The sequence below is a fragment of the Numenius arquata genome, chromosome 8 (genome assembly GCF_964106895.1).
Source record: "Numenius arquata chromosome 8, bNumArq3.hap1.1, whole genome shotgun sequence".
Lineage (NCBI taxonomy): Eukaryota > Metazoa > Chordata > Aves > Charadriiformes > Scolopacidae > Numenius > Numenius arquata.
In genome coordinates, this window is record NC_133583.1 from 37,018,401 (window position 1) to 37,037,886 (window position 19,486).

A 19,486-nucleotide genomic window follows, 5' to 3' on the forward strand; every position below is an offset into this window, starting at 1 on the left:
TATATTTCAGGAAACATGCTCACTGCAACTGAAAAAGCTCAGTATGCAGAACCTAAATGTTTTCCCTGATAGGAAAAGTAAACCTGTTAAGGGGAGCCCTGGCTGGTAGAGAAGCCAAGTCTACTTTTGTCCAGTGAGTCCAGTGAAGGGTTATGTTTTCTTTGTAACACCTCTGTTCTCAGCACGCAGCTGGCAAGGCTTTAGAAACAGATTGCAATTCTTAAGGCAAAGAAGGAGAACAGCAGAAATCTGAACATAGTTATAGTTCTGCATTTTCTAGGAATCTTATTTCACTATCCTTCTGAACTACTAATTCTTAAATAAATAAAAAAAAAACAAACACAAAAACCCATCATGAATTTACTCTTGCCAAGCAAGCAGACACAGAGGCAATGATTTCTTTTAAAGCCACTGTATTAATGTCTTTATCACACTTTACCATACACCGCATACACCATTAATCAAAACTACATCAACCTCTTAATGCTCACAGACATTTTTAAAGCTTGGTATTGTTGACAATAGTTAATGTGTGACATTATTGCATTTATTATTCAATATATTCTTATATAATCATAAAATGTACTTCACTGCACCTGTGTGAGACCACTGGCTGCTTACAGGCATGAACGCTGCAGGCCCTTGTAAAACACCCATCATCGTAACAGCACCTAAAACATCTGATCTTTGAGTTTCCTTCCACCTAAGACTCCTGTTCTACCATCTCCTGAAATCATGTTAACCTGGTTTTACATGTCGCTGAAACACAGCGTAGATAGGCAAACAACGTTGTTCACCACACCATTCAGAGTACCTGCAAATGTCAGAGCTATTGAACAGTTTTACCAGCCCAGAATTACAGCAGGGACTGGAACTCTCTTCTAGCGTTTTGTTCAAGTCAAGGGTAGGCGTATACCACAAAGCATTTTTGTAACACTGGACAAACAAATGGGTTAGATTATCTAAAAGGTTTCCAGACTTCTGCTGTCACCTCTGCATTAGTAGTGCACCTCACCCTGGCATATTTTGCTGTAGAATACTCTAAAATTTTATCTGATCTGTTCATTTTTCATAATGAACATTTATGAACAGCATTCTATAAAAATAAATGCTCCTACTTCAATAAAATATTAACCACATTTCTTTCTTGTATCTATGATCTCAACTCCCCTCTTTCTGTGAAAAGAAAAATTAAATGCAATTTTTAAGTTTATGCATAAAAAGGTCAAATTCATTATCTGAAATTAATGAACCTTAACAAAAAGCTAAGGGAGATTTTTCTTTCATATGGCAAGGCATGCTGACCAGACTACTCATACAAGAATTTCTTCCCTTAGCAAAATCAGGTTGATGATAAACTTCAATGTCTTTATGTAACAAAACCACAAAGAAACGTAAAAACAGACTACTTGAACATAGTTTAAAAATGCCAGTTTCCTTTCTGAGCTGAAAGACTGGAAAAAGAATTGCTTTAAGCCTTACAACCACAGACATGAGGTTAATATAATTTCAACACGCCTCTTAAAACCTGAAAAATTAAGGAAATCAAAACAAGTACTCTGTTACATTATATGGCACGAAACCAAAGGTCATCAAGACCGGTCCTCTGTTTCATTTCCACACAATCTTCAGTTCTTCAAGAGCACAGTTTAATTGCAAAAGTTTTTGTCAGTATTTTTAATTATACTGTTCTTACCGCAACAAAATATAACAAAGATCTATTGGAAAGCAAAAAAGTTCCTTTTATATTTCGCTTTTATGTGTTTGCTAATTGCTATTAATTCAGTATAATAAAGAATTCTTAAATTCTGTTCTGTTTTCATAAAGAGTGCTTTTGTGTGTGTGCATATACAATGTACCTCTGCATTCAGAAGGAAACAAACACAGGTTGTATTCGTTCATCATGAAGACAGTATCAGGTATTTTAGACTCTCAATTCAAAGAGCAAGTATAAGCCCTTTTTATTTTGTAACATCCTCAAGGCTGTGAAGCAGCATTTTTGTCTTCTTATATCACAGGTTGATTTTGCAAGCACGTGTGTTAATAATCCTATTAATTTATTTGGACTACTCTAGTAAATAGATTTATTGATACATGAACATTCCCATAATACAGGCTTTACATCTTTATCCAGCACACTGTATTGGATAGAGCAATGTATACGGCATTTGTGTGTGTGATAGCTAAAAACCAGAAGCACTGCAGTAGAAGAATCTTCTTAGCTTGTCCTGTTAGCAAATCTTGCAAAATTATTTAATCTTTGTTTTGCATAGAAGAACTAGTCTAGGCACCAAAAAGTCATCCAGCACACAAATATCCATTGACATCTGTTAGACTGAGTAACAATTTTTTTTCAGGTCAGTACAGAAATGCACTGTCTGCAAAAAAGTTTTGAAATGGCTGAATTTAACAGAGGAGACCTGTAATATATTACTCCTAACTGTCACACTAATATGTACCTTAATTTTGATTTTATCTGTCATTAAAGTCCATTACTAGAAAGACCTTACCATCATACTTGTATTCATAAAATTATTTATGAGCAGTGCATTTCATAATTATTTAGCTGTCTTACAAAAATGTCAAAAGGTTATCAATGAAGCCCCTTCACAGCAGATAAAACAGAGGAAAAACAGGGGTTTAATTTTCATTTTTAATATATTTAGAAGCCTAAACTTCAAGTAAAAATAATTTAGGTTCTTGAACTATGAAACCATTATTGGATTCTTGTTTATTTTTCTTTAACCGTACACATTGTCTTTGCATTCCTCATGTTACAATCAATAACTGTTTGAGAAATAAACACACGACAAACATAAAACAATGTACAACAATTTTGCTGCAGTTGCCACAAAATACTTGCCCCGTAATAAAGAAAAACATCAAAACACACATACTATTATTTTAATAGAAATGCATTCCCTAGTTGAGAATACAGTGGTCTTTATTTAAAAGTACAGCCACTGCCTGTAACGAAAGCAAGCGCCCAAGATATTTCATGGTTAATTAAAAACGTACTTAGCATTTTCTTTTAATCCAAATGAGCCACAAGGCAGGAGCTCAGACTTTTATTCAAAGTCAGGCATAACCCTTGTTGCCGTAAGTAGACTTCCACCTCACTGGTGTGTCTACTATAGCTCTGATAAAACTTTTACATTCATGAGTCAAAGGTTAAATAAAGGAAAGGAAATGTTTTCTGTCAAATAGTCAGGTAACCACTAACAGTCCTGAACTATCAGCAGGAATCTAACTTCTAGTAATCAAATAAAACTAAGGAAACTGCCTTTCCGTAGCTAAATGTCTAATGTCTAGGGGCTACTTTTCTGTCTGGAAAATTGACACAAAATGTGTAAAATTGAAACATTCTGCTTCCAAGGGATTTGCCTAAAGGAAGAGCCAGAAAGCTCCAAGCGTGGTCTGAACTGAAGAACTACAAAGGCTTACCACATAAACCTGTCTTCCTTATTAGAGCATTTCATTTGGAAACGTAGGTGACAATTTTACAGTCATAAAATTAATGAAATCTAAGACTCAGTATTTTAATGATGCATTTTGCATTCCTCTGGATACGTAAGGTCAACCTCAGAGCCCATCAACAATTTCAAGATTTTTAACAAAACAAATTTCAGTTAAATTATTTGCACTTTGTACTAAAATTGTTCAGGTAATTCAAAAACAATTTCACGTAAACCTGGACAGTATTATTCCTACTGCAAACAGCAGTATTTAGTATTTAGAAACAATACCCATAAGAATTAAGTCTACTTCTAGTATTCAAAAATGAACACTGAAGTTTCTACTGTGCCACTTCAAGCCTCAACTGGCAAAAAGTATTTTATATTTTAATTTAAATAAAGTAAAACTAGAAGAAAAGATCCATGATAGTATATGAGCACAACAAGGTACATTACAATATTCCTACAGTGATACTCCTTGTTCTTATGGGGCTGCATTAGCTCAACAGTTTGTGGAGAGGGAGGAGGTGCCACAGCAGGATTCACAACAAGAGCTTCACAAAGCAGCCATGCAGTTTAAAGGAAAAACAAAACAAAACTTGCAAAGGAATCACAAAAAACCTCGGGAGAATAATCCAAGATTTATTTTCTCATCTTACTGTGTTTTTGCACTTACTGGCACTTTGAATTTGGCAACTGCAGTCCAGCTCTGCATGATCATTTTAGGCAATACTGTAACACAATTTAGTTATTCAAACAAAAATGCCTGAGATAGCTACCTTGGGTAATTTTTATTTCACTGTATAAACATAGAGAGAACTCAAACAAAACATTCTGATTAGGGAGAAAATTCTGTTTACACAACTCATATACATGTGTATATAAAAAGTAAAATAAAAATCCATAGGACTTATAGAAGAATTTTACACCTACAAGTATATTTTCTGTTTCAAACTATCCGATTTAAAGCAGGACCACGTGGCTGAAAATTCAGAGATTATTTCCTTTAACTGGTGTTTCAGTTGAAGAATGAATTATTGAGAAGTCCCATCAACTACAGGACTTAAATCTTAGAAGCAGCTTTAGGTTGTTGGTGTAAAACCTGAGGACAAGCAGCCTTTTCTTCAGTTTTTGGTTAAGAATCCCATCCAGCAGTTCAAATCCTATCTCTTTAGCTGCCCTGGCATAGGTTAACAGGCAGCCTGGTACCATACACAAAAGACATTGACAAGAGAAAAGTTGTGTCCTGTTCCCCACCCAACAGCCTACTCAAATTTCTATACTACTTCCTTTTCATCACCGACTGGCTTGTTCCTGCTCTTCTTTTCAGAGATTCTTACTTGGATTTTAGTTATTTATGACCATTTCATTATTTTTTCTGTATTTGACTATTTCTAGTTGTCTTTGTTAAAATCCCAGTCAGTAATCTTAATATATTTCTCTTGTTTAAGCCAATATACATGCGTGTGCATATGTAGATGTGTAGTTAGACATGGTACTTACATACACATTTGTGTGTTTTATATAAAAGTCTATGTCTATTGTGTACACATCTGTGACAGACAAGTAGTTTAAATTGCTCATACATCAGAGTCATTATGTGTATATACACACAGTGAATATAAATTTATGCTATTTTGATAGATGGAAGAGAGCAAGTATGAACCTGCACGTTTTTTTGTATATAAAGACAGCATTCATTTGTTAAGATTGTTTTGATTTAGGTTAATTTAAGACCAACAAGCATGTACAAGGGAAAGTGAGATAAAACATCAAAAGAAATCTGCTAGTGAGTCTTCTTTCCCTTGGTCACTTCTAATGAATCTTGGATTCAGAGCAGAAACCAGACTGGATACTAAAACACATCAGATGGAAATACTGATGCAGTCTTTCTGTCTGAGCTAAACACAACAAACAGACAAACTGGAGAGAAATGGACTATCAAGCTAGAAGTACAATGCTATGAAGCTCATGCTGTTATGCATTCAGCTATGCATTGTAAATTTAAAATTGTCACAATAGAAGTAATAAAGGCAATGCTTTGATTACAGTTTGGTGAAAAATTATAGCTTCCCACTTTTCATTTTCCTAGTTATTGCTACCAAGTAACAGACCGTTGACTAGTCTTTAGCTGATGTATGTCTATGGGGAAACGTTAAAAGAAATACCCAAGTTGACATCAGCTGAGAATTTGCATCCTTTGCTTTGCAGTACTACATACAGTATTTAAATGTGCATACTTGTGTGTGTGTAACTGATTAAACATTTGTTATTATAGCATTAGAAGCCAGACAGACAATGTTAGGAGTACAAGTAATGATTTTCTTTCTAGATTGATGAGGGAAGAAAAGGTTAACTCAGAGAAAAGAGCTAAAAGCATACACATGTATTGTCTGTCTGGGCCTTAGATATAACAATATATATAACAAGATATAACAACAAAAGGTATCACAGAGAAAAGGGTTTAGTATTACACACTCCAAAATCCTAAGAATTAAATCTTTCTGAAGTATTATTAAAGAAGTATTGTCAGGATCACAGAAAGTCAATTAATTTCTGGAATAAAATATTTTCCTTTTGGTATTTTCATTATATGGTAGTAATTATTATTTTTGCAATATTTATAGCAAATATTTATTTTTAAATTAAAGTCAACTGTACTGGTTCTCAACACTAGTTTGGAATCTGCTTAAAAGCTCACAAAAGTCTTGATGTGATATTTTAAATAATTTTTAAGCACTACTCTACAAGTTTCTATATTGTCTGGTCTTTTTTTCCCCTTCGCATGTTCTTTTACTGATTTTTTTTTGCAAGTCGATGTTGGATTTGTCTCCCTAACTCATGTGATCTAGCCTAATGACTACTTCCATGACTGCCTGACTTCTATGTTGTCCAAATACCTGATCTGCTTTTCTCCATAAGCTTCCTAGCTTACTCTCCAAAATGTCCCTCTGCTGTCAACGGGTCTGGCTCTTCGGGAGCACGTGGCTCCTCTTTCACCTTCTGTTTGGGGAGTCTCACTTTGAAGGCAATTATACTTCAATCTTGTTCTTACGTGCTGCTTAACTGTATATTCCCATTTCCTCTGTGGACATTACAGGCTGCTAGGCCCTTAATTGAAGTGGCAAATTTGCTTTTTAATTAAAGCACTCTGCCTTTTAATTAATTTAATTAAAAGGCATTTAGGACAGCTAAACAATTGGTTTCTTCATTACCAAAACAATTATCTTACGCGAGAAGAAAGAAAAAGCAGAGGGAGAAACAAAGTATTTCACTGGGGTCAACTTCTCCATTATCAATATCTCTTCTGCAACAACGCGGCATGTTCTTTATTGAGAATTATCTGGCTCTGGCATTTCTTATATTAGATATAGTCTGGCCACAGAACATGGAAGACACCCCCAAAAATCATATTTCTAAGGAGAGGAATACAGAATAGTGCACTTTAATATTAAATTGTCTTGATACTCGTCAAAAATCTCATTAGACAGTAAAAATATCCACATATTATTCAAAGCCTCTAAAGCTGCAGTGTATTCTTCTCTTCTTTTAAGCAGAGATTTCATGTTATTTAAATAAAATTATTTAACCACACACAAAAATATCACCACATAGGGCCTGGAACCCCTTTTCACGTGAAATCAATGGTAACACTGTTGCAGAGAAATGACACTCTGATAGAGAAGTATAACACATTATCAGAGGATTTGCAAAATATAATTTTTTCTTGCATTTTTCTTATATTCACTCTTTGACTCAATTTTTCTTATACCAACTTACCTTAGAATACAGAGGCAGATCTTGCCTCCTGATGTCAAACGGCAAAATCCAAACCTTTGCTTACTTTCAATGTCGGTGAGCACGAAGGTAAAATGCTGTCCTACTTGGTTTTGGGACACCCTGAAAAATTAGATGCAGAACATAAAACCACTACATCACATAAAACACGAGCATTTAAGTAATTGGTCTCAAGCATTTTCATGCTCAAGCTTCATTATCCTTCTCTCCCTTCCCACCCTCCAGGCTGCCTCCTTCACCCCACTCCCTCCGCTCAGCACAGAAGAGCCCGGGCCTTCCTTCAGCCGTGCCTCCAGCTGCCACCCGGCCCCGTGCTCCGGCTGAGGTGCTCCATGGGATCTGGCCCCTCAGTCTGAATGGAATGGGGCATTTCATACGGTCTTTTCCTAACTGTGGCCTAAGTAGAGCCAGTAAAAGCCTGCACAGCTTGTTGGCTTTCAGCACATCTCAACAATGGAAAATGGAAACCAAAATATAAGTTTAAAATTCTACAAATAATTTAATAAATATCATAATACAGGCTCGGCTTAAGACAGCCATTAGAAAACTAGCTTGCTCCCCTGCCACCCCCCGGTTCAGAATAGCTTTATTGGTTAAACCTGTGGCCTGCCCATGGATCCACACACACATTCCTCCCTTTTTAGCACTAGACATTGCCCAACAAACAACTTTTTGCTAAGTTTATTTTCCACTGCAAACTGGTTCGATTCTAGAAATGCAAAAGCCAGAAAATCATCAAGAACAAACAGCACAAGAGCTAAAATAATAATTAGTAATAGCTTCAAGACTGTATCAAAACATGTACCCACCTGAGACAGAGTAACTTTACACAAAATTTCCTTGCCTCATGTTCCAACTCCTCTTAACCTCAGACTCTGCTCAGCCAGCCTTCCCTCAGCAGTACAGGCTAATCCATTTTGTTCTCAGTTTCTACCTGCTCGCCACTGTCACCTCTGATTCCTCATACTCATCTCCAGTTCCAACGCCAACCTCCACTCCTGACCCCCCACTTTCTGCTTGACAGTATGAACCTTTTCCTAATTTCTTTTTAAGAAGGAATGGCATCTTCACTGCCATGATGTGTCTCTTATCTCCTTTACGCTCTCAAGCCAAGCGCCTTTCTCTCTTGTGCAATTTGTCAGCTGCAGACAGAGGATCACTGAGAGCACAGGACGGACCCGCTTTTCAGTGTAGCCAAACTTCAGTGATCTTCACAGAAATAGCAAAATATATTCAATGTAAAGCATTTTAGAACACTGTATCTGAAGTTTACTTACAGAAATACCTATTGTGCTTTTCCAATATCTCCCAAAGAGAATCAGCTTTATGCAGACTTGGCATTTTCAGCCAGGAGAGGTAATGTGTGACATACAACGGATAAGAGAATGGTTTGGATTGGAAGGGACCTTTAAAGATTTAATTAAAAAATAAATGAAAACAAAGTTATGATGGGGAGTGCATGGAGATTTGAAAACATAAAATTGTAGTAGTTCTGCCTGTAATTCTATTGCCCCCTGTTCTCTTCCCATCCTTATGTGATCTTCTCCAGCAGAATACCCAAGCACCTGCTAGTAAGCACTATCCTTAACATGTGCAATGTGTGGTTCATTCTTAGATGCCAAGCTGAAAATTAATTCCTACAAAAGCTGAGAACCATCACAGATCTCTCAGTCTTCCAATCTAAGAGCACAAAGTATTTCTTTAATTTATCCCCTTCAGTATGGGTTGGCTTTTTTGGTTGTGGTTGTTTGGGTTTTTTTCTAAATCTCCACCAAAATAAAATATAAAAATTTCTCCCTAGAAAAGAAGGTAGAAGACGATCAAAGGGTAAGAGAAGTTACATGGGACACATGAGTATTATACCGCTTAACACATGCATGACAAAAAGCTTAAAGATTAGTTGAGCAGTACCGCCACCCACTTGTTTCAATTTGGTCTAGTCCCTAATGAACATCCAATGACTAGGCTGAAACACAATCCTGTGCTAAGCATACCTGACCTTACAAGATACCGTTAGTCCAATATAACTATTGGAAAGCTGTGATAATTAATGGACTTTTTTTAGTTAGGTAATTAAAGTCAAATCATTAAAACACGCGTTTTCCTCATTTGTCTTCAATAGACTGGAACAACCTAGCGTGCTCTTGAAACACAGTAAACACTCAACAGCTTTCACTCAGTCCTTCATTTTTCAGGTTCTGCGCAGCTAGCACGCTGCCTGTATGTTATGCCTGATAGAATAGAGCGCCATCAATAACAAAGCATTATTAGTCCCCTGCTAATGATGCAATTCTCCATTTCACATCTTTGCATTTTCCCCTTTATTCCTGAGAGCAGATTTCCACTAAAACCTGCAGCATGCTTTCAGTATCCCTGCCCAGCCTGTGGCCGGGGGCTGACACAGTAATCCAGGCGTGGCTGGTCAGTCGGCAGCACCGGTACCGCACCGCGTACAGCCACCTCGGCTGCCTCCTGCTCCCACCCCCTCTCTGCTCTGCTGCATCCTACCATCAGGCTTGGAGCTTTCTGCAGCCACGATCGGCTTTTTCTTACACCACAAAACACCTGGCATGGTTAGGCTGGGGTCTCTATGCATTATTTCACTCAAAGAGATCCTTGATAATTCACAAAAAGCAACTGTTAATAGATCCCCATCCATGCAGGCGCTACTTTTAATGTACTGTGTACATGTACGTCAGGCAAATGACCACTCCATTACTGCTTGAAAACAACTCCTTTTCCCAAAAATATCACATCAGTAAGTATTTTTCTAACTTTCAGTTATTTGCCTCCTACCTTCCCAAAACCTGAAGATGGCATGGGAAAAAATCGGTATTGCAATTAAAACGTCACTACAAAAGACCACTTTAAAAATGAGATTCAAATTCTGATATTCTCTATTCAAAAAAGCCCTGCCAAGTCATGACAGTTCAGTGGGAGGGAATTCCAATGCCATCTTATCACCTCTAACTCCATGTCTTCTTTTTGCTTCTTTAGGAGAGACAACTCCATGTTTCGACAGTCAGTGTAAAAGTGTCCCACCTTGAAAATTGCTTCCCACAGAGTTTAAAAGGTGATGTAAGCAGCATGTTCCAGATTTTCAAACTGAGAAAACTCCAAGGGTAAAACTGAATCTCCACAAAGAACCCAGAAGTTTGCATTTGGTCCCATTTGCTTCAAAGGAACAGCTAACAGAAGTCAGTGACCATCCATCTGGACCACATTTACTGATCAGAGTTTAAAATACTAAATTAATTCTGTGTTTCTAATTTGAGAATTCCACTTCAGATCTGGGGGCAGCAAGGATGCCTGGATTTTTATTCCTCTTCAGCAGAATTAAAACTGACGATATGCAAGCCTTGCAGAAACAAAAAATGATGATTGGAGATTTCAATAGATAACAACCACAAAGTATAAACCAGACACAAAACATTCAAATAGTGCTAGCACTGCAGTTTTAACATATATATTGCAAATACCATAATATAGACAAACATTAGCTGTGTGACTCGGGGCTCATGCCTCTCTGTTTCACTGCGGCACATTCAGGTTGTTCAGAAATCAAGTCTGACTTTCAGAGGCAAGTAGCAGCTCCTGGCATGGCTACTGAACCACAGCAACGACGCCGCTCAACTTTTCCTTAACTTGAAAATCAACACAGGTAAAATATAATTATTAGGTACCAGAATTCCCTACACAAAATGTTATCTGGACTTTCTAATGGAGCACAAGATCAACTGGCCGAGCTTCAAAAAGCTTTCTCCAAAATGCTGGTCTGGTCAGCTATTTGAAGAGAGCATGATCTACTCACTTGCGTGGGGAAAGCAGGCACAAGTCGTTCCCAGCCGTTGCTGACCTTCTCCTCACTCATTCCTCTGCCTTGCTTTTGACTTATTTTTGACTCCTGACCTGTATGCTTACATTTACTCTTAGTTTAACAACAATAAATCACTAATAGAAAAGAATGTGTGTAAACACTTATTAACCCTGCAGATGACAATGGGCTCTTTCAAGGTTATTACAGTTCACTACAGGAATAAAAGTAGTTTTTAGAATTTTCTAAATACGTATCTACACAACACAGAAAAGGCTCTTTGATACCCATGGAGTAGGTAAAGAGCAATTTTAAAGATTTTTGCTTACACTATAGCCGTTGTTCAGGCCTCATTTTAAGGCTGCCTTGAGAGAGCTGATTCAGGCAGGAATTAAATCTCTTCTTCAAATGAAAAACAGCACGTCTAATCATTAAATTTAGCCCTTGTTCTCAATAAGAATTGCTCTTCTTCCAAATTAATCTATTTAGGACACCAAAGACGTTTGAAATTATTTTTCTTCAAATTTTAGGAATTTTTTAATGTTTTGAATCTCAGAGAGATTTTTCTGAGAGTTCATTTTTTCAGTGAGTTTCAAAAAAAAGAAAGACTTTATGCATGGGAATGCAGATTTTGATGACTTATTTTTAAAGTAAAAGAACGTAACTGGTATCATTAATTATAAGGTGTCACATACACGTACTTGACCAATGTAATTGAAATACACAGTTCTGATTAAAGCCTCGGTGGCTGCTACCTAAACCTGAAAATTTCAAATGTATTTCACCTCCCAATCTGATGCTGAAAAGCAAATCCTAACCATCATTCATCCCAACTCTACCCAGACCAGAAAACAGATTAAAAACTGTTTCAAGCAAGAATTTGAAAGTCAGATGTTGAGGTACTGGTAAAAGCTGATGGAGAGACTGGGGATACAGTAACCCTAGGTTGGATCACCTCCTTCAACTAATTGAAGCTTTTGAAGAATTGAATTGACCCCAAATCTAAGCTTCAGGGACTATCTTCTCCACTTCCAAGCCCACTCCGTGATCCATGGCTCCACAGCTCAGGCACCCTACGCGAAGGGCTCCTCTGCTCCAACTGAGCTATCTGACTTCAGCTCTACTTCCCAGTAACCCCAACCTCTTACACATCAGAAAGAAAAGGAACAGGAAGAAAACTGCAGAAGATATGAAAATGTACAAAGCTACACCAAATACGGAAATTCCCACAAATAAAAAGCACAGTTAGCTTATAATTGGAGTTACATTTTGAAAACAACAGAAGCGTTAAAAGAAACCACAACTAGTTAGTAAAGAGTCTCCCCGGGTGTATTTAATTCGCAACACAAGCCTGTTATGTCCATGGGCCCTGGCCACTGTACCCGGCCCAGGGTCTGTCGGAGCACACTGCCGCTCCCTCAGTGTGCCCAGGTTTCCTCTCAGACAGGTCCACTTCTGCACACACAGAAACCAAATAACCCACGTTCGAAACCAAAAACTTCCCCTTACAAAGATTTACACGTATGTTTTTCTATTACATACACACATACCATAATACAATGAGATAAAGGATGGAAAGAACTTAATTGTATAAAACTACTGCTTTATTTTTGAGTTCACAACTCACCTCGTAAACTGACTGGAAATTGTACAAGAAATGCTATAGTTTATTCATCCTCATCTGTACGGCTTGCAATACATTTTCTATTATTTACTTTTCATTCTCAACTGTTTACTTTGAAGGCAAAAATTTTTGTAAGATACCTGATAATCACCTTTCACAAGATCTGCAAATCCAATGATCTCTACAGCCATTGTTTTGCACTTGTCTTGATCATAGCTGTGTTCCTGCACACAGACTTTTACCAGAAATACCAACAGAAACACCATTAGCCACAAACAGGCAAATGACAGTGATGTCACTCCTGTCATCATTACTCACTGACTCCAATAGATCATGAGTTAAATAATATGCACAGTAATTCCCATACTTAAGCAATACTCTACCGCTAATGAGAAATCTTCTACAGCATCAGCAGCAGAGCCACTTCTTACACAACAAAACACAACACTTCCCTACATATTGGGTGAGCACAGTAAGGGAAATTAATGAGGTACATAACACTGTCCCCATGCTGATCCTACAGGCAGTTTCCAAAGTGTCTTAGCTAAAAAGGCACACGTGCTACACATCCAGAAGAAATGCACCCTGAAAGGGAAAAGACAGAGAAATGGAAGGAGAAAGAGGGGAAGCATTTATGGCAGAGACAAATGAGAGAGATTCAAAGCACAGATAAAATTGAGGGGTCAAGCAGTGACGTAACACAACTTAGGTCTGAATTTGAAATTGGTCCACAAGGAACAAGCGAAGTTGCATGCTCACTAGTCATCCATAACAGATGGATGTAGAGAATGAGCTGTGGGCTCTCTACAAAGTTATACCTGAGTTTTAGCTTGAGAGTGAAATACAGAAGACCACTGGAGAAAAAAGAAGTGAAGAAAACCGTGCAGAATTTTCATAAAGGATTCAAGGAACAAAAGAGAGGACAAGGTGCTTTTTTCTGATATATTAGTATTAGTTTAGCAAACACTGAAAGGAAAGTAAAATCTCTATATTCTCAGTATGGTAAATGCTCCCTCCTATTCCCTATGAAAAGAAAGAAAGAAAGGAATTCTGCAGCAGAGAAAAGCGAACTTATTTGTAAATACCTACAAGCAGACTGTTAGAATGTTATACAACTGTTCCATTTATTAAGCCTAAAACCATTTATTCACACAAAAGAGACATAGATTCTTGGAGCTAGTTCTCTTCATGCTCAAGAACTTCTATGATGCAATTCTTTTCTTAACCCCTTCAAAATAAAATGTAATAACCAGCAGGAACAAAATTATGTGCTTGCTATCAATAAAAAATTATATATAAAACTCAAAGTTTAAGTCATGGTCAAAACATTACACCATTGTGCCTTTTTTGGCTTGACTTTAAGTTTAATGGGAGTTACCTATAGGTTTTTAATCACCAATCACAGTAGATACTTTTGATAATTAGAATGAGCAGCGTACAGCTATTTGTAACATCTGCATAAAAGATAAAGAATGGCTGGTGAAGTGATCTAAGCAGCATCAAATACTAAGAACCAAATCTAGGCCTCTATAGTATAGTGAATAAAACAAAATCAAATATATGTTCTCATTTCATTCACTTTTCAATTCATTCACTAATTAATACAGGTGAGGTGGAGGAAAACAGGTGACAATGGTCTTACCATTGCACTTTAACTTACCTATTTCCATAATTTGAAGAATATAGATTTCCTACTGTAATGAATTTTATTTAGGTATAAACAGAAAAAACACTCCATTCCCTCCAGCTGTCCTCTACAGTAGGAGCCCAGAAGCAATCTATGGAACCGAGTCACATTATTTTATTCTAGGCATCTAGATCAGCAGCATCAGTGGAAGTTGTCACTTTTGCCCTGATCATTTCTAGCTCTTACCATTATCAGATATTGCTTAGAGTGGTTTATATATGTATAGTACACATAACACAGGTTGTATGTAGGTAAAGTACAGTATGCTCAATCAACAAAACAGATACTTTGTGTTTCACTTCAAAGCTTTCTGTACAGAAATTGTCGTTGAAACTGCCTGTGAAATACTTAGGAGTATTAGGTGTATGGTCTATCATAGTCCTCTACCCAAGAAAAAAAAAAATGTATTTTTTTATATACATATTCATCAGACAAGCGAAAAGCACATTTACAGCTAGACAAAAACTAAAATCCCTGTCACATCTTAAATGTCCACTGGAAAAAAGTCACATAAAAAGGAGCTACAGCAGTGCTTTTTTGCAATGCTTTTTATCAGTCTAAATTTCAAAACAAAAATTAGAACTGAGAAAGCAGAAGATAACTGAACAGTTTTCTTAAGAAAAGGTGGTAATTTCTACACTATAAGAAAAGCTTGAACTGAATAGTAACTGGTACATACACCGCACAGCTAGTAAGTTGTTCACACAAATAGCTTGCCAGTAAACAGTTGCCTGCTTTCTTGAATGAACTTCCAGTGTTTCTGTCCTTTTCCCCACAATAGCTCTGCCCCTCCTCCTTGTCCGTGCTCTTTTATACTCTCATGATGTCTCATTGCCTTTCGTTCTCCCACAAATCCCCTAAAACTCAGCTCCCAGCTACACAAGAAGCTGCGAGCGTGGTGGCTGATTTTAGAGGTACCGTGGTACTGCCTGAGCAGTCAGCAGGCCAGACCAAACACATTGGCTTTCTTCCCCGACGTCAGTCTACCTCGGCTTCCAAGAACCTCTCCTTCCTCTGTCCTAATGCCAATTATGAAATTTGTAGAAATTTTGCACCTTTGAGAGCACTGCTTTACAGTCGAATATGAGGCCGAGAGTCAAAAAGCATGTCTTGGAGGGGGCACGAGAGGGTATTAACAAACAACAAATATCCCATAACTTTTCTTTTTTATTTGATTTTTTCCCGCCTTCAGATACTCAGCTAAAATTCATACCTAGCTATGCTATAAATTCTTGTATTCTCACACTTTATTGATTAAGCTCATCCAACTCATACAAGCAACTAAGTGTCTTCTGAATGGTGCAACAGAAATAGTTAATGCAAGGTGAGATACTTAAAAATAATTATTTCCTGCCACTGATTATCTTCTTGCCACTGGATGGCAGCAACAGAACCTCACCTTTTTCTGTTATCCTCAAATTTTACTTCCATTATTCATCTTCATTACCGATTTTAAACAGAATTCTGTACATATCTAAAGCACATTAAAGACTTTAATGCTTTAAAGCCAACACTGACAACTGTATTAGTTAAGTCATTAAAACAGCTTAAAGGACAGTGACCTTAACCAGTTCAAAACCCAAACAACTTAATTAAATTCAACTATAAAAGACTAAATGAACCTAGTTTACTTCAGGGAAGTTGTGTTTATGAAGATCTTTATTTTGCCAGTGTGTTTTTCTGCAAAGCCTCTCTTCTTTTCTCTACACACACAACATTTAACTCCACAGAAAGTAGCTTCTTGCATCCAATAGATGCTTCTCATCTTTGAGTCTCCACCTACAACTGATGCCAACATTGTTGCCAAACCGGCTCAGCCTGCACACTACCTGGGTGCATCTTTTGTTAATTATGCAAATCAAGCTTCTAATTCAATCTTTGCTGATTTGGACAATATGAGTTTTCCAAACTGAGTGAGTACAACTGATTAAATTAATTACCATTAATCATTTTGACAAGTCTAAATAAATATTTTAATTAATACAAATGTTTTATATGAACAACTTAAATGACTGGTGGTATTACATGGGAGCTAGACTATAACTGATACCAGAAAGGTAAGGACTAATTAATTATAAATAATGGTCCTGATTCTTCTGTGAGAAAAATCAATTTACTTACTTCCATGCAATTAAAGTCTTAATTTCTTTGAACTCAAACAACGTTTTCAGCACTGCTTGGCGAGTTTTTATATCCTGGTGCACCATAACATTTTTTATGATGCTTGCGATTTGAAGGAAACTATGTTATATCCTTATATTAATGCAAATGGTGTTTACAATTATAATGGACAAAACTGGGAGCTAGAACGTAGCTATATCTTGAAAGAGACATCCCTAAAATTCCGTAAAGGTTGCATTTTGCAAGGTAATTTCCTACTAGTGATTTCATACTTACTAGAACACAAAAGGACATGTACTTCTCATCTGCAGGTGCAAGTTTAGGGAGTACAGTATGTTTTCCTAGTCTTTAAATCTTTCCTTGCAATTATGCTAAATATAATTTCTATTAAATATTTTTAAATAAGCAATAACTGTAACACATACCTTTCAATGTCAAAAGGAAAGCAGAACTTTGGAACGCTATTCAGCACTTCCTGTAAATACAAGTAAAAGAAATAAAGTTAGGATTTTGAAAAGGCTTTTACATGTATTTGTTAGTAAGCTCGCTTGCTTTTAAAAAATAGTGAAAAATACTCATAACAAATAATAAATTCAAGGAATATATGATTGCAAAAAATACAGCACACGTTCCTGGACTGAAATAATTGATTATTAAAAAGGAATTAAGTTTGTGCTTTGGCAGATTGCAAAGACAATGCCATAGAAGCCCCAGGAGGGAAAGGCCTGGCCTGAAGGGTATTAACACCCTTCACATCCCCGCTGGGATTCCCTTCAACAAGGCCATATGGATTTTACAAGAAGCACCACACCATATGGGTAAGCCACGTCTGCTGCTACTTGTACCACAGACTAGCCACAGGGACTTCTGACAGATCCTGGCTCAAAAATACAAATGTTGTTTCAATTAAAATGCAGGCAGAGAAAAGGGAATGAAGTTGGCAGCAGAATGAATTACAGAGAGGTATAACAACTCTATACATGTTCCACAGTCAAATGCTGAAAATGATGGAAATCGTTTGCTGGTCCAAAGGAGAAATTTATATGATTAACCCTTTGGGTTTCACAAGCAAGCCTCAGTATTAATAAAGAGAAGGGGGGGGGAAATCCACCGGATCTACTTTCGTAACATTATATGAATGGATAATGTCACTCTGTCTTTCAGAATTTTATTTAAGAAGCTGTTTAGTGGCAAATAAAATGTGTTAATTAAAATATAAAAATGCTCTCAAAGTAGTCAACATTTTTCTTTATTAAAAAAAAAAAAAAAAGAGAGAATTACCACATCAGTTAGCAACCAATATTAAACAATGACCTTGCAAGATTCCAGAAAAAAAGGCTTTATTTCCTCGCTCCCAACTAGGAAAACAAACCCTCCGTGAAATACTTCAGCTAAGAAGAGACAGTTGACGTCAACACAGTTGGTCAGCAAAGCTACAGAATTCACTTTCTCTCTAGCAGAGACAGATATACTGCTATATACATGAGTTATCCCACAAGGTGGTTTTTTTTCAGAAAAATGCATATTGATTGCAAATTTCCAGAGCCGCACATCGGGGTTTAAGAACTTGATCTAAGATGTTAGCACTCTCCAGGCTGAACTCTCTGTTTACTGCATATTGAACAGTCAACTCCCATTAGGGGAAATTATGTATTTAAATTCCTATACACCACAATGACTATTTACTTCAAACATTTGCCTGGCTCAGTGGATAGTGTAAAACACGAAGAACCCACACAAGTTAATCAGCAAGGGACAAATAGTTCAGGAAAAAGATGTCTCTGAATACAACGTGCATATGTTAGTTGCAACATTTTAAAGGTATATGATATGCCCCAGTAAATCATCATACAGAACAAAGTGGAAAAGTCGATTTTTCTAGAATTTCTAAGTCACGTAAGAGAGTTCAAGAAATCTTTGGAACTTTTACTTTGTCAGCACAGATAAAGGAGAATATGAAAGCCAGATACTGTGTTTTGAGAAAGGTTATTAACTTAATTATGAACAAAAGTAGTACATATAATATTCTCCAAAAGAAATTGCTCAAGCACCATCCTGACTGCTGGGAGTGGCCACTATGGAAGCGTGAGGAGCAAAATACAAACAAAGCAGGTAAACATTTTACTTTCTGTAGGCAGGAAATAATCATACATGATGCTCGTAGTAGTAACAGTAAATGTTAACAAAAGAAAGCAAGCACAACAGGCTAATCAAAACTTTTAACTCGGAAATTTGCTAAACATTTCCAAATAGCCTCTTACTTGTTTTTCATGTTTCAGAGAAATAGTATTTTACACTCTATTTAAATTATCTTTCCAAACCTGCTCCTATTCTCACACTATAGGAAGTAATTTTCTCCTTACTACTGAGGATTTTAATTGCTGCCTGGTGAGCTTAGCACTGGCTCAGAATCGGGTATGGAAATGTATTCATTTATGTTCCCCATTGTAGTCTTTCAGAATAAATTATCACACAAGAAAAAGAAAACAAAACCAAAAAAACCAAAGGTATTAGCTCAATATTTTGACTAAACAACCTGAAAATTATGGGTATGTTTTGCAGCATTTTCCAGGCTGACTGCAGGACAGCGTTTCCCCCAGCTCTGCTCCAGCCCCCCCCAGCCAGGACACGTGCACGCAACTTCTGCAGAACAGCCTCAGCTCGCTTCCCAACTGGCAGGAGCATCCCTCAGGGGACAAGTCTTTAAACCTCCGCACTCTTTAAAATTCAACCAGCCAGCAGGTCTATAGACTGGTGTATAAACAGTATAGACAAAAAAAAAAAAAAAAAAAAAAAAAAATCCTCTCTCAGCTTATGTCAGTGACAAAGCAGCTCAGCAGTTGACTGCTGCTCCCCTGACAGCGTAAGCTGGGTTTACACAGATCAATAGATGGAAGTCCTACCTAGCTTCCAGGGCTCAGTTTTCTCCCTTAATTACAGGTGCTATTCAGATTTTTAAAATGGAAGAAAACAAGATGCCCCCAAGA

At 37.0% G+C, this 19,486-nt stretch overlaps 1 protein-coding gene across 2 annotated transcripts in view; it reads right to left on the reverse strand.

The window, feature by feature from the left end:
* The window catches only part of DENND1B (DENN domain containing 1B), a 168,733-nt gene that overhangs the window by 81,237 nt on the left and 68,010 nt on the right, over positions 1-19,486 (reverse strand). For both annotated transcript variants that reach the window (XM_074151605.1, XM_074151606.1), the window contains exons 4-5: positions 16,925-16,974; positions 7,236-7,355 (exon numbers count right to left, since the gene is read on the reverse strand). In XM_074151605.1, the coding sequence (XP_074007706.1) occupies positions 7,236-7,355; positions 16,925-16,974 (170 nt within the window). The remainder of the gene's footprint in view (positions 1-7,235; positions 7,356-16,924; positions 16,975-19,486) is intronic.